The sequence below is a fragment of the Acinonyx jubatus genome, chromosome C2 (genome assembly GCF_027475565.1).
Source record: "Acinonyx jubatus isolate Ajub_Pintada_27869175 chromosome C2, VMU_Ajub_asm_v1.0, whole genome shotgun sequence".
Classification (NCBI taxonomy): Eukaryota; Metazoa; Chordata; class Mammalia; order Carnivora; family Felidae; genus Acinonyx; species Acinonyx jubatus.
In genome coordinates this window covers 1,970,793-1,986,248 of record NC_069384.1, presented here as the reverse complement: position 1 = coordinate 1,986,248, position 15,456 = coordinate 1,970,793, and the positions used below count along the sequence as shown (strand labels likewise).

Sequence of the window (15,456 nt, the reverse complement as noted above, 5' to 3'; positions counted from 1 at the left end):
GTAGTGTGCGGCTAGAGGAGAAGGAAGTTTATAGAACTAAGTGCTCCATTAGACAAGAAGACGGGTATCAGACCGACCAACTAATTTGGATTTAAGAAACTTGAATGCAGAAGGATAAGTTAATGTAATTGTATGTAATGTAACTCAGAGGAAGTGAAAACAAGACAAATAGAGGAAATCAATTGAAATCAAAGCAGCTTCTTTGAGAAGATGAATAAAATTGATAAGCTTCCAGCCAGACTGACAAGGGGGAAAAAACAAGAAGAAATAACTTACCAATATCGGGAGCAAAAGAGGGATATTTCCAACCATTTTCCACAAATTAAAAGGTTGAGGAGGGACCTCCGCAAACAACGTTATGCTTATATATTCACACCCTGTGTGAAATGGACCAATTCCCGAGTAGGCACAAATTCCTGAAACTCATTAAAGAAGAAAGATGACCAGAAAGTCCTGTATCTGTTAAAGAAAACTCCAGTTTCTTAGGAAACTCTCCCAGGTATTTAAAGAAGACCAAACACTGACTCTACACAATCTTTTCTAGAAAGTAGAAGAGGAGGAACCCTTGCCAACTCCTTTTGTGAGGGCAGCACTATCAAAATTGAAGACCTTGCAATAAAAGAAAACTACAGACTTATATCTTCATCACAGCAGACATGAGAATCCTGGATAAAATGTTAGCACATCAAATCCAGCAACATATAAAAAGGACAATCATCACAACCAAGTGAGGTTTACCTAGGAATTCAAGACTGGCTCAAAATTCAAAAGTCAATTAATGTGAGTACACGGAACCTCTCTGTCCTGGCTTTGCAATTTCCTGTAAATATCAAAATAAAAAGCATTAATAACCAATTAATGTAATTCACTGTATGAAGAGACTGAAAAAGAAAATGACGCAATCATCTCAACAGGTACATGAAAAGCATTCCATGAAACCCAACATCCATTCAGGATAAAATCTCTCAGTGATAAGAAGGAGCTTTATAGCCTGAGAAAGCTAATCGAGACAAAACCACCACGACCACGGTCCAACTGGCATGAATATTGAACGCCTCCCCCCAAGACCAGGGATGTGCTAGTGTGCACACCCACACCTCCTCGCTTGGCCCACTGGAGCCCAGCATCAACGAGCCCATCTAGCTCCGGATCTTGGCTTCTAAATGCCATCATCCACTGAAAGAAGCAGGACTCCCTGGAGAAGGGGTGGGTTGTAGGGAGGGGACGGGGAGAATTCGAGATGAGCTGGGACCAGAAGTGAGATGTTGGAAAGCTGCAGGTGTGCTGAAAGGTACAAGAGCCAGATGAAGGAGGTCCCAATGGTCAAAGCTGGGACAATTTGGACAACAAAATAAATGATGATGATACTGGATTATAACTCAAATAATACAACAAATACTCTCTAAGTCACATTGAAATGAATAAAAACATGTAAATAAGTGGAGGAGAAGGGGCAACTCCTCCTTATAGAAGGATTTCAGTTAATAAGTGGAGGTGGGATGGGGAAGTGGAAACTCACCATCAGAATACCACAGGGACCTTGTTGTAGGCACAGTCCCCAGAGGGACGCTAAATTAATTGGACAAACGCGATATCTGCAAAGTTTCATAGAACCTCCCCCACCACAAATATTTATCAATTACAAAGGGAAATATAAACATATCCCCCATGACAAGATACATCAACATCATGTGCCCTTGTTTCACTGTGGGATCCTTTCCCCAAATCTAATAACCTTGGTCGAGTTGTGACAAAACCTCGGATGACCCTAAATTTCTACAAGACACCTGGTCCGGGCTCTTCAAGACTGTCAAGACAGAAAGGATAAGGAAAGACCAAGAAACTCTCAGACTGAGTCTTCCCTACAAGACTAGGGAGACCTTACAAATGCAGCGTGGGGGCCCGGACCAGAGAGGGGACATTTGTGGGAAGTGGGTCGGTCCTCTAGTGACTAGTAACGTGCCAACGTTGACTTCTAAGACTCGTCATCGATCTGTGGGTATGTGAGATGTTACTAGAGGAAGCTGGGCAAGGGGCATCCGTAAATCTTCTGTCCTCTTTTTACAAGTATTCTGCCAACTGCACAAAACCAAAAATTGTCCCGTGAGCTCAGCCCCGCCTGGACAAGCAGATGTGTGTGTGCTGCTGGCCTGTCATGTCATGCCACGTGCTACCTGCACCCCGTCCTTCACTTGCTGCAGCCTGGAGTCCCCAAGAAAGGAGACCTGCTCGGTATTTTCTTCCCTCCCAGGTTCTGGCTCTGGATCTGCTTCAAAGCAGGTGCTCGCTCTGGGTGGAAATGTGTCCCCAGGAGGGTGCTGAAGCCCTAACCTCCGGTACCCACAGATGTGACCTTAGCTGGAAAGGCGGTCTCCGTAGAGGATCAAGATACATTGAGGTCATTGGGGGAGAGGGATCCTAATCCAACACGACCTGGTGTCCTTGTAAAATGAGCGAATGTGGATGCAGACAGGCACTCAGGGAGGGTGCCATGTGCAGATGCAGGCAGAAATTGGGAGATGCTTCTACAAGCCGAGGAAGCCCCAGATTGCCAGCGAACACCAGAAGCTGGGAAAGCACGGGACAGGTTCTCCCTCGTGGCCTCAGGACGAATCAACCCTGCCGATCCTTGATCTCAGACCCCCAGCCTCCAAACGGTGAGAGAACGAATCTGTTGTTTAAGCCACGGTCTGTGGTGCTTCGTTGCTGTGACCGACTGAGCACCACATACAAACCATGACTCATCGCTATTTAGAAACCAAATAACCTGCCAAGCACAGAGGCACATGACTGTGCTCAGCCAGCAGGGCACTCCGCGGAAGCACTTGCCCCAGACCAGGACCTAGGACCCAGCACCCAGCACACAGGGATTCTACCTTGGCCCCCGGTGGCCCCTGCTAAAACAACAAGAAACCACACTCCGCCCCCAAGTTTTCTTTCTCGAACTAAACACAGGGAAAACTCCCGAGCCAATTTCCTGAGTTCTATGAACGGAGCAAGGACCTCTGGAAGGAAAACAGCTGTGGCTGGTTCTGCAAGGAACCAACATTCAAAAATCTTGGCGCCCAGGGTGGGAGGGTGTGGGGAGCCTGCTGCTAGGACAGCACAAGCCAGAGAACCTGGCACACACTCGCATTAGGGGCTTTCATCTCTGTATTGCCTGAAATCCTCTCACATGCCCCACTGATATCGCCGCCCAGGGCTGTAATCTGTTGCTTACATCCTGTGTGAGCAGAGATATTTTCCTCAACCTCTCTGGGCTTTTGCGTCCTCCCCATGGTCGGATTGATAGGACTCATGCCTACGATATTTACAAGGACTGGTAATAATGGCAAAGGGCAAGCACATTCTGGTCACTGAATGTGTGGGGCACAGGTGGATTGGTCAGAACGTAAAGACACTGTCATGATTTCTGGGTATTTTGGCAGTGTTTTAAAAATTATGTTTGGAATACTGATGTGTTGGAGTCCTTGCAGGAAGTACTGATTCTCTTCCAACGATTATAAAATCAAAAAGGATTTTAAGTGAAGGTGTCTGACAGTTGCCTACAACTTGACCGCAGAAGAGGCAGAGATTGTCCGGGATGCCAGAGTACCCGCCATGTCGAAAGCCTGGTTCCAGGATGGATGAGAATGTTCATCACACAGGTTTTCAGCCACCAGCTCAGTGTGCCAACTGTAATACATGGGACAAGAGAGTAAAGATCATCCAAAGATTGAGAATTCTGGGGGAGAGTCTTCTTTAAAATAAAGTGCTGCTCCCCTGCCGTGGCCCAGCAGAGATGGCCATTCATGATCAAGGCAATCAGTGTGCTTACCAAAGTCAACTCTGAGTGTAGAAAGTAATTTGCTAGGCAGGGAGCAAACCTCACCAAGATATCCAACGCTGTTACCCATTTCCATTGGCCATTTGGGTGGGGCCTCATCTCATGAAGAATTAGTTTACAAAAAACAAAACTCTCTTCATTGGTCTTTCATTCACTAAGAGATATTATTTCAATTTCTAACTTAGCGACAATACAAATGTTGATGACTCAAGAGACAAAGACCGTGACTAGAGGTCATATCTACCCCCTTGAATAACTGGTGCTTCTCACTAGGCACAGAGACCAGCACCTTTGGGATGCCTCTGTCTGCATCCTCAGAGCCTGGAATAAAGACCTAATGTTCCCACGCCCTTGAACGGACCCTGATCTGTGAAATTCATCATCACCAGGTGAAGCACTTCCTTAGCCTGTTTTAGACCTTTACAGACGAGTCTGATTGAATATATTTAACCTGGAGAATTTGTAAGGCCCATAACTAAGCACATGCTTCTGCCTCTCAGACTGGCTTCAGACTCTTTACACATGTCCCATTTCTCCCCAGAAATGCCCTCTGTTCATTTACTCACTAGAAACCATCAGCAATGCCAGGATGAAAGTCCAAGCGCCTCCCTTGACCACTCTTACCCACAAAATTCTTAGCTGTGAATCTGGATTTTGCTTCCACATACAGGGCCCTCAATTGGGGCTTAATATACTTACCATGGGGTATGTGCAAACAGGACTCCACTGAACCTTGGTTGGGATGTAGGGTTGGTGATGTTTCTCATGGAGCTCAGAGCCCCAGAAAAGTTAGGCTGAGGCTCCAGCACCCATTACGAGCGTTCTACAGGGAGACTGTTGGTTGCATGCTCCAGTTCTGGGCAGCAGGTATGTGTCAGTTTGGAATTGAGTCTAGCTGGAGCATTTCCCAGAGTGAAAAAGGCAGACTCAGTTTCAGAGTCAGGGAAGATCTTGAGCAGTTAAATAGGGAAGCAAGGGATTGTCTAGAAAAGAAACAGAAGTCTCAAAAACAAGGAGTGGGGCTTTGCTTTGGGTCATGATGGACCTGACTTGTCCTCCCACCTTAAATAAGTAGAAGATGGGACAAGGATACAAGAAACCCATTTTTAGACATTAAACAACTGACAGTGCAGATCCCTGGGAGAAGAAAAGCAGAGGGGGTGAACCCTACAATTGCCCAGGCTCAAGGGCCAAGAGAGTCTCTAGGCCACAGTATATGGAGGGGAATGCTATCAGCATTGTGTTTTGTCGAGCTGAAGAGGGGGAAATCAGGGTCAAGGAGGCTGAGGCACCGGGAATTTACGAGGGCAGACACAGGAGAAGAGGCAAATATATAGCAAAATGCTCCATGGGAACCCCCTGAGACCACTGTCGATACCAAGTCATTCATTCAGAGCTCAGAACCCCATGAGGCTGGACAGTAATAACCATGGAGCTCGAAGGTGAACAATTCCCAGAGCTTATGCAAGGCTGAGAGACACTGGAGTTCCAAAAAACCACAATGGAGAGACCTCATTGAGTACCAGAGACATTCAGTACAGATCCCAGAAATCACATAATAGTTGTGCTAAACCTGCCTGAGAATAAAGGCCTCTCTAGATCTGCCATAACAAAATGTAGAAACAAGCATAGAAGCATCACAATTATCAAGCCGTCCCACAGGTGGTAACTGCCAGACAGAACAAAGCCCAGCACTCCTTAAAAGAAGGAAACAAAGTATGACAGTCAACAGTATGACAACATTATTTAATTGAAATCCAGAAACCAATAAAAATTGCTAGAAACATTAAGAAGAGGAAAATCTAACTCATAATCAAGAGACAAAACAGTTTATAGAAATAAACCCAGAAATAACAGTTGATGGAATTAGCAGACAAGGTAGTAAAAACAACTACGATAAATATGTTCAAGGATTTCAAGGAAAAAATGAACACAATGAGGAGAGAAATGTAAGGTACAAAAGAGAACTGAATGGAGCTCCAAGAGCTGGAAAACATAATATTAACAATAAAAAATTTAAAGGATGAGTTTACACTCAGTGTAAAGATTACTGACCTAGAAGACATAATCAGAGAAATTACCCAAAACAAAAGACAGTAAGAAAAAAAATTAAATTAACAGAGCCTCAGTGATCTGAGGAACAATATTAAGTGGTCTAACATACATATAATTGGAGTACCTGAGAAAAAGTTCAGGTGGTGGGAGACAAAAAATATTTAAAGAGATAATGGCCAAATAACTCTTCCAAATTTGATGAAATTGAGAAATATATGGAAAACTTGAGAAACAATATATACTAACATGACCTTGTTGACATTTATTCCCTCCAACAACAGTAGAGTTCACATTTTTTCAAGTGTATATAGAACATTCACCAAAATAAATCATATGCTGGGCCATAAAACAAGTCTTAGTACATTTAATAGGATTGAAATCATACCGAGAATGCTGTTTGACCACAACAAAATCAGAAATCATGAACAGAAAGATATCTGGAAAACTGAAAAATATTTGGATATTAAATAACAAACTTCAAAATAGTCCATGAGTCAAAGGAGAAATCACAATGGAAAATTGGAAATATTTTAAATAAAATAAAAATAAGCTTTATGGAATGCAACTCACACAATATATAGAAGGAAATGTGTAGGCTTTATTTATATTAGAAAATAAGGAAGGTCTATAATTATCTAAGCTTCTACCTTAAGAAGCTACAAAAGAAGCACAATTTGAACCCAAAATAAGTAGAGGGAAGGAAATAATTCAGAAGTGTAGAAATCTACCAAATAGAAAATGGACAAACAAGAGACAAAATTAATAAACCTAAGTCTGATTTTTTGAAAGATCACCAAAATTGATAAATTTCTACCTTGACCAGTCAAGAAAAAGAAAAGAAAGAAAGAAAAGGAAATAAATTAACAATATCAGGAATAAAGAAAGGGTTATCACTAGAGATTCTATAGCCACTAAAAGAATTATAAAAGGGGTGCCTGGGTGGCCCAGTCGGTTGAGCGTCCCACTTCAGCTCACGTCATGATCTTGCGGTTCATGAGTTCGAGCCCCACGTCAGACTCTGTGCTGACAGCTCAGAGCCTGGAGCCTGCTTCGGATTCTGTGTCTCCCTCTCTCTCTGTCCCTCCCCTGCTCATGCTCTGTGTGTATCTCTCTCTCTCTCTCAAAAATAAATAAACATTAGAATTTTTAAAAAGAACAATAAAAGAAGAAGGCAATTTTATGCTGATACATTCAACAACTGAGGTGAAATGGACAAATAGCTGGAGAGATATAAATTATAAATACGAATACAAGAAGATACAGAAAAACAAAATAGCCCTCTATCAGTTGAAGTAACTGAATTATAGTTAAGATCCTTCCCACCAAGAAAATACCAAGCCCAGTCCTAAGGAATATACAAAAAAGCTATTAGAATTCATAAGTGTAGTTACCAAGGTTACAGGATACAAGGTAAATACACACAAATTAATTAAATTTCTACATGTTAGCAATGAATACTTGGAAATGTAATAAATAAACCATTATCTAAAACATTGCAAAGTGAAGTGATAGAGAAACTTAACATATGTACAACATCTATCTACAAAAAATTACAAAATATTGTGGAAAAAAAGTCATCCTAAGTGACTGGAAATATATACTATGTTTATAAATTGAAAGACTTGGTTTTGTTAAAATATCACTTCCTTCCAAATTCACCTACAAGTTTAATGCAATTCCAATAAAAATCCCAGCAAGTTCTTCCTTAGAAAGCAATGAGCTGATTCTAAAATATATTCTAAAATCAATACAGAAATGTAACGGACCTAGGATAGCCAACCAATTTTGAAAACGGAAAGAGGAATTGGTCGACTAAGTGCTGGAATTCAAGACTTAATTTGAAGCTCCATTGATGGAGACAGCGTGTTGCTGGTGCAAGGACAAATGCAGAAGAAGATGAGAGAACAGCGTCCAGAAATACACGCACACATACACACGGCCAATGGATTTTTTGGCAAGCATACTTCAATGGCGAAAGGATAGTCCTCTCGACAAATGATGCTCACCAACCAACAGCACATTCAAAAATTAACTAGAAAGGGATTATAGAACTTGACATAAAAGTTAAAGCCATGGAGTTTCTAGAAATACGCACAGGACAAAACCGGCGTGACCCTGCATGTAGACAAAGATTTCTCAGCACCACCGAAGAAAGGGAATTCATTGAATATCATCAAAATTAAAGATGCCAGCCTCTCCAAAAGCACGGTCAAGAACATGCAAAGTCTAGCCACAGGTGGAGGAATTTGCAATACACATGTATGACAAATGCATCGTACCTGGAACACATAAAGAACACTTAACAATTAATAAGGGTCGCCTGGGCGATTCAGTCAGACAAGCATCTGACTTCAGCTCAGGCCATGATCTCTCAGTTCGTGAGTTCCAGACCCGCGTTGGGCTTTCTGCTGACAGTGCACGAGCTTGCTTCAGATCGTCTCTCCTTCCCTCTCCCTCCTCCCCCACTCGCACTCTGTCTCTCTCTCTCAAAAAAGAATAAACATTTAAAAAAATTTTTAAGTTGAACAGTGAATAAGAACTCGAACAATCCAATTATGGAAAATGGGCAGAGGATTTGAACAGATGCTTCGCCGAATGGGAAAGAGGCAGGTGAGCCACTGACCTACCCCCACAGATCCGTCAGCAGGAGATGCAAATATCACTGTGCCTACTGCCCTGGCCACGGACCCAGTAAGCCTACCCCTAGGTATTGACCCAAGAGAGGTGAGAGCACACAGAGTCCAGGTGTTTACAGTGGGATCATCCATAATCATAAACACCTGGAGACACCCCAAATGTACTTCGATGGGTAAACAAACAACTGTGACACATCCATTCAATAAAACATGACTCTGCAATTAAAAAGGAATTCGCGGCGAGTATCCACAACAAAGGGACAAGTAAAGGAAGCCAGACCCCGGGCACGCATAGTGTTGCCTCTTCTCAAGGCACTCCTTTAGTAACACAGCAGAGCAGTGGTGCCCGGCTGTGGCCAGCGGTGGTGGCTGGGAAGGGACACAAAGAAACCTTTGGAGGGAAATCTTGACACAAGTGGAGGCTGCAACATGAAGACCTTTCTCAAAACTCGTCAAACTGAACAATGAAATAGGGTGCATCTGATTACATGTAAATTGCACTTCAAAAAGGCAATTTTAATGGAAGTATTAGCAAAACACTGGTAAGTGGGGAGAAGGGTTTGGGCAAGGAAAATGCAGCAGGCGGGGCATGAGGCATGGGGTGGAAGGTGGCAGGGTTTCAGGGAAGGAGATTGAGGTCCTGGGGACAGCAGCGGCTCCTTTCGTGGGTTCTGGCCATGGCCACAGCCACGGGGAGAGGAAGCAGCGCGGGGGCAGGGGGCCGACACCCAGTCCCCATGGGGGGTTCAGGAAGGGTGGAAGTCCGTCTGATCCTTCACCGGTAGGGGACTCCGGTCCCGGGTTTGCAACAGCTCTGGAACCCTGGTGGGTGACTTCCTGCATATCTCCGCCCTTGTCAGCAGGTGCCCTCATGTGCGGCCAATGTCACCCTGACATCAGAGCAGACTGTCACCTACAGCACTTGGTACATCGTGGCCTGACGGGGTCCTCAGTTCACAGGGAGGGCCCTGCACCATGACTCCGTGTCCCTCATAGCCCCCCGGGCGGAGCCTAGCCTACCAGATGGTGGCCCCCAGAGTCTGGCCCGGGACCACCTGGGGGCCCTGCCACCCACCCTCATACTTTGTTTCAAACCTAGTCGATTTCTTTGAGAGGTTGGAGCACCGTCTGCCCCTCTCCATCACCTTTCTGCTAAATGGGTAGATCCCGCGGGAGGACCACAGGGCGACCCCAGGCCCGTAGAGGCTGTGAGCCTGGAGCCCCCAGGCCTGCTTGTCTGGGCCCGGTTTGCCCGGATGGGGCAGTGGGTGGAAACGGGCCAGGCCACGACCCGTGTGCAGGTGACCAGCCTGGGAAGCCCTGGGCACTGGGCCCACCGGCACGGAGCTTCCTGGGCCAGGGCGTGAGTCCCACCCGTGGCCCTGCCCACAGGAGTTAGGCCCGCCTCTGGGACTGCTCAGTCTCTCGTTCCTAGAAATGTTCGTGGCTGGAGGAGACCGTGTCTGGGAAAAGCCCTGGGGTCCCCGCACCCCCATGAAGGTCAGATGAAAGGAAAACAAATCGGCCGGTGAAGTGAGTTTATTGGGCTTCCTGAAGAGGTGCTGACAGGTTAGGAGTCAAAGCCAAGTGACCCAAGCGGAGAAAGGGGGAGGGAAGGACAGGTGACCCAGAACAGGTGCAGGTGCCTCCTGGAGCAGAAGTCCCGGGAAGCCATGGGGTCAGCGTTCCTGGGAGGCAGGAGGTCAAGGTCAGGTCAGGAGAGTGGACACATGGGGGACCCCGTCCTGGGTGGGGGCAGCCACCTAACACAGGTCAGGACTGACTGAAGGGTGGCCAAGAGGACCACAGTCACCAGGTGGGACCTGAGCCCGGATGGCCCTGGGGGGACGTGCCCATCAGCAGCAGGACTGGCCTGAGGCGGGGCCGCAGCAGGCAGGGCAGGGGCACGTGGGGCGGCAGAGCAGGGACACGCAGGAGGCCGGGCGGCAGCAGGAGGAGGCAGGGGCGCAGCAGGTGGGCCGGGGGCACACGGGGCGGCAGAGCAGGGATACACTGGAGGAGGGTCTGCAGCAGGGGCTGGGCTGGCAGCAGGAGGGGCCTGAGCAGGGGGAGTCCTCGCAGCACACAGGGGTGCAGCAGACGGGCTTGCAGCAGACAGGGGTGCAGCAGACGGGCTTGCAGAAGACAGGGGTGCAGCAGGTGGGCCTGCACACGGGGCGGCAGAGCAGGGACACGCAGGAGGAGGGCCTGCAGCAGGGGCTGGGCTGGCAGCAGGAGGGGCCTGAGCAGGGGGAGTCCTCGCAGCAGACAGGGGTGCAGCAGACGGGCTTGCAGCACACAGGGGTGCAGCAGACGGGCTTGCAGCAGACAGGGGTGCAGCAGACGGGCTTGCAGCACACAGGGGTGCAGCAGTCTCCCTGGCAGGGGGAGGAGGTGCAACAGGATGGCTGGCAGCATGAAGAGGTTGTGCAGGGGGAGTCCTCGCAGCACACAGGGGTGCAGCACACGGGCTTGCAGCACACAGGGGTGCAGCAGACGGGCTTGCAGCACGCAAGGGTGCAGCAGACGGGCTTGCAGCACGCAGGGTGCAGCGACGGCTTGCAGCACGCAGGGTGCAGCAGTCTCCCTGGCAGGGGGAGGAGGGGCCGCACAGGAGGGTCAGGCAGGGGGCGGGGGCGCAGCACGGGGGCTCGCAGCAGCTCTCTGGGCAGTCGTCCACCTGCCAGGAGGGGTCGGGGCAGGAGTCCGAGGATCCGGGCAGGCAGACGCGGCTGCCGTAGCTCAGGTCGCTGGAGCAGACGGACAGGGTGGACGCGGCCATGACGGGGGCGGTGGGGCTGGAGGAGGGAGTGGGTGTGGGTGTGTGAGTGTGTGTGAGAGTGTGTGAGGTGCCTTAGGCTGACAACTTTTATACCCTCCTGGCTCTTGTGTCCCAGGCCCCACAAGCCTCTAGTTCCGGCTCCCAGGCTGCATTAGGGATGTTTATTTGCCTGGATGTTGTCCGCAGCTCGTAAATCTCCCAGAGCATCTGACTCAGAGCGGGTCCCATTGTGTCCCAGGGGAGCAGGAGTGGGATGGACAAGGCCCCAGCCCTGGGTCTCCAAGCAGGGGTGGAGGGTGTCGGGTAAGTGTGTTGAGACCGTCCTGGGGGCACCAGCTGGGGCAGCCCCAGGGCAGTGCTCACTTGGCGGGAGGACCACGTTAGGGGGTTTCTCTGTGGTTCAAGCGCCTCTTCCCCTGGGGATTAGGCGCTAGAGGTCAGGACACAGTGGAAAGGACACGCTCACATCTGGGGGCTGAAACCAGAAGGCAGGCGCCGCCTCGTTCCACGTCAGCCGGGGGTGTGTGGCGGCCTCTCAAGGTCGGGGCTTTCTGCACATGTCCTCGCGTGACCGTGCACACGTCACAAGCAGTGATTTGGGGTTACGAGTAAATTTTCGCGAGTAGGTGAACCACAAATAAAGAATCCATGAACAATGAGATTGACTCTATCCACCCATCCTCTCTCTACATCTCTTCTCTCTCTACATGTGTACATACGCATAGAATGGATTTGTGTGTACACGTTTTCAAAATACAGACTGTATCGTGTTCTACCCACTTGGCTTTTTCATAACTTAATACAACGTGCAGCTCCCGTGAATATGTAACGATTTCTCTTTCTAGTTTGCAGCTGCGTAGAACTTCACACTGTCCTGTGTATTGACTTGTATTCTTTCCCATCTTTGCCCTTCCATCATTCTCGTGCCCTTATATTTAGGATCTAGCTCTTGGAATCAGCACACAGGTTTTCCGTGATTTCCATGCAGACTAACGGTCCTTCTTTGTAAATCGAACTGTTTAATACTTTACATTTAATTTCATTATTGATAATTGGGTTTATGTCTACTATCTGAGTGCATGTCTTCTATTTCTCTCAAATTTTTATGTTCCTTTTAAAAATCATTTCCCGGGGTGCCTGGGTAGCTCAGTCAGTTCAGCGTCTGGCTTCGGCTCAGGTTGTGATCTCACAGGTCGTGAGTTCGAGCCCCACATCGGACTCTGTGCTGACCGCTCGGAGCCTGGGGCCTGCTTCGGGTTCCGTGTCTCCCTCTCTGCCCCTCCTCCACTCATGCTCTGTCTCTCTCTCTCTCTCAAAAAATAAATACACATTGAAAAAAATTTAAAACTCATTTCCTGACTGCTTTGGGTATTTTTTATCACTTATCTCCTGTCTTTCACTCAATACTAGTTGTACGCGGTTTGGGGATTGTCTCGGCGGCTGCCCCAGAGGCCACAGCGTACCTTCCTGGGATATTCAAGTCTGAGGGACCTGGGCGCTTGGGCCGCTTCCAGAGCAACAGCCTAAGGGCCTCGTCCTTCTCATGATGCGTGGTTTCATTTCCACTTACAGTTTAGAGCCCACGGGAAATTGTAAATATAATACATATTGTAACGTTGTGAATGGAAACGTGGGCCATTTGTCACTTCAACTGTGCTTCTGTTTCCCCTTCCAGGCTCTCTTCAACCTTCCTGCATTTCTGTCCTTTGCCGTCCTACCCAAAACCCTCCCTTGGGAGTTACTTTAAAGTGGATCTTCCGGTGTGGCCCGTGCTCCATTTCTGTTGGTCTGGCGATGTGTTGGGGCACCTTCACCTCTGGGTGGTGCTCTTGGGGAGCAATAGTCCACTTGCGCAGCCCTTTCCTTTGCCCTTAAACACGCCACCCCACTGTTCCATTCCCGCTGTCTGGCCCTTCCACCACCCGTGCTACTGCAACACCCACCTAAGAGTCGATAAACGCCGCTCCTGTTCTCTTCAGTCTAGAATGTCTACTTGTCTCTTCATGCGTGTTTCAGTTTTACGGTGTCACACCCGTTTCCCTGAGCACATTCACCACCATTGTTTTGCAAGTCTCTGTCCGAGGACTCCACCCCTGTCATCTCAGGTTTGTTTCTATCATCCGTTTTTTCTGTTGGCGTGACTGTCATTCTTGATTGAATGTTTGACATCGTCTATGAAAAATTCTGGCAGCTGTGGATGAGTTTGTCTCCTTCCGAAGAGTTTCACCTCTCGCTCTGGCTGGTGGCCTGAGTGGGGGCAAGGGACTCACTGACGTCAGGCTGCTCCTGGGATTTAGCTGTCCAGGGGTCCACCCAGAGCCACTCCGCCTTGGCCAGTCATCAGAGTCGTTGCCTCCTTGGTTGAGGCTGTAAAGGCTCTGCTCAGGCTGTCCTGGCTTTCTCCTGGCTTCCTCAGCATCTTTCCCGCATGGCATGAAAGCATGCCAAATGCCTGGACGTTTAACCTGCAGCTTTGGGGCTCCCCCTGGTGCCCGCCACTGATCTAGGCTTGTCCCCTAGAGTCCGTGCTGCCTCTGCTGCCACAGTTCTCTCCACGCCCTCAAGGTTTCTAGAAGCTCTGCCGGCCTCACTATGTGCTAGTTACTTCCCCTCGAACCCCACACCAAGATTCATCAGTGGTACCTCAGGAAAAGCCATTCAGAGATGCCAGCTCGCCTCTCGGAAGTCACCCCATCTCCACCTGTTGACTCTCAATGCTGAGTCTCATCAGCAGCCTTCAAAGGCTTTACGCAGACGTTTTTGTATTTTATGCTGTCCTCGGCAGGAGCATATTGGAAGGCAAACACCCCCCCGCCCCCCTTGCTCGGCCATGCGCGTCCAGCTTATGGATCAGTTCCTGTACCTCCAGAGGGGCCTGAGCACAGGATGCCAGGCTCGACTCTATCCTATTTTTATAGCTCGAGACATACAGAAAGATGACTCGGCCCACAGTTTAACTGCATTCTCACAACCCCTTCCTGGACTGTCATGAACCCCTCTCACCGGGGTAAGAACCATTGCTGGAAAGAGAAGGGCGGAAGGGAAAGGTGAGAATTTGAGCCCAGGGACTTCCCAGGGTGGGGGCATCACAGGCCTTCCCACTGGGGTGCCTCTCCTGCCCTGCTGCTGAGTCGGCTTCTCTCTGGTATCACAGGGCACTGAGAGCCTGCCTCCTTGGCCCACAAGGCTCCCTGTGCCGGGCCAGCAGGGCCCACTGAAGGTTCAATTCTGGTGCTAGCCCACATTTCCAGCACACAGTGGGGAGGCCGTGGCTCCACAGTGAATAAACTCATGCTTGGAAGGTTCCAGGACCGGAGAGGATGGAAACTCATCCAGCAGAGGACCCCCAAAGCACGTGGTGGCCACTTGGATAGCACCTGCAGAAGAAAGGAAGGGGCCTGCATGACGTACCTGGCTGCAGTCACCCGAGGAATTTTTCAGTTCACAATCAAGAAAATCAACAGGATTTGATCAGCGCAAAAGCAGTCACTGTTTTCCATACAGAGGCTCAGCTGAGGCTACGCTTTCTTCAGGGAGAAAACAGGGGGTCCGTTTGTACTCACACTTCACAGCGTTTGGGGTAAATGCAAGTGGGAATCAGAAGGCCACGGACAGATGGCATCTCCGGCCTCAGTGAGTGCTCAGGCAGAGGACAGGGGCATGCACGGCCACCCAAGGACACCGGACTGTCCCACCTTTCCCTGCCTGCCACCTGACCAGTGCCCTCAGGCACCACACAGAGTTCCGGGGTGTCATGACCAGGAAAGTTCTGGCCACATACCCCCGTTGACCCTGGTTCCTCTAGCCTGGCACTCTGAAAGCTGTGCCACCCTGACAAGCGGATCCCCCCCGTGAATGCAAAACCCATCCACATGCCTCAAAAGGGCAGAAGGAATTAGAATATCTGGATTTCTTACGCAGCCACAGAACATGGTATTTGCACACTCACACCTTTTCTAGCTCAACGCACGTTCTGGATGCTCAGGGTGCGTCAACAGACTCAAAAATGTACTAGGAGTTTTATAGCTAAGCAACATCTCATAGAATCAAACATAAACCTGGAACTAATGAGAGTCCCCTGGGCTGCAAACACCAACAAGGAAGGAGCCGTGGGAGCCGTCGGCTGGGACAACACGCAGCCGGGAGGTATAAAAGCT

At 48.9% G+C, this 15,456-nt stretch overlaps 2 protein-coding genes across 2 annotated transcripts in view; both read right to left on the bottom strand.

Moving 5' to 3' along the window:
* TSPEAR (thrombospondin type laminin G domain and EAR repeats) overlaps nt 1-15,456 on the bottom strand; it is a 155,292-nt gene that overhangs the window by 59,546 nt on the left and 80,290 nt on the right. The gene's annotated exons all lie outside the window — the stretch shown is intronic.
* LOC128315089 (keratin-associated protein 10-7-like) lies at nt 10,080-11,385 on the bottom strand. Its single transcript, XM_053220476.1, has 2 exons — nt 11,084-11,385; nt 10,080-11,018 (listed from the first exon to the last, which is right to left on the bottom strand). Exons 1-2 carry the CDS (start codon nt 11,297-11,299, stop codon nt 10,374-10,376), a joined length of 861 nt encoding a protein of 286 aa, XP_053076451.1. The 5' UTR covers nt 11,300-11,385; the 3' UTR covers nt 10,080-10,373.

Bases quoted from the DNA above. Each gene is read 5' to 3' on its own strand.
- LOC128315089 (XM_053220476.1), bottom strand. From the start codon at position 11,299: ATGGCCGCGTCCACCCTGTCCGTCTGCTCCAGCGACCTGAGCTACGGC. The intron at 11,019-11,083 runs GCTGCAAGCCGT...GCGTGCTGCAAG, and splicing joins GAGACTGCTGCACCCTGCGT to CCCGTCTGCTGCACCCCTGT.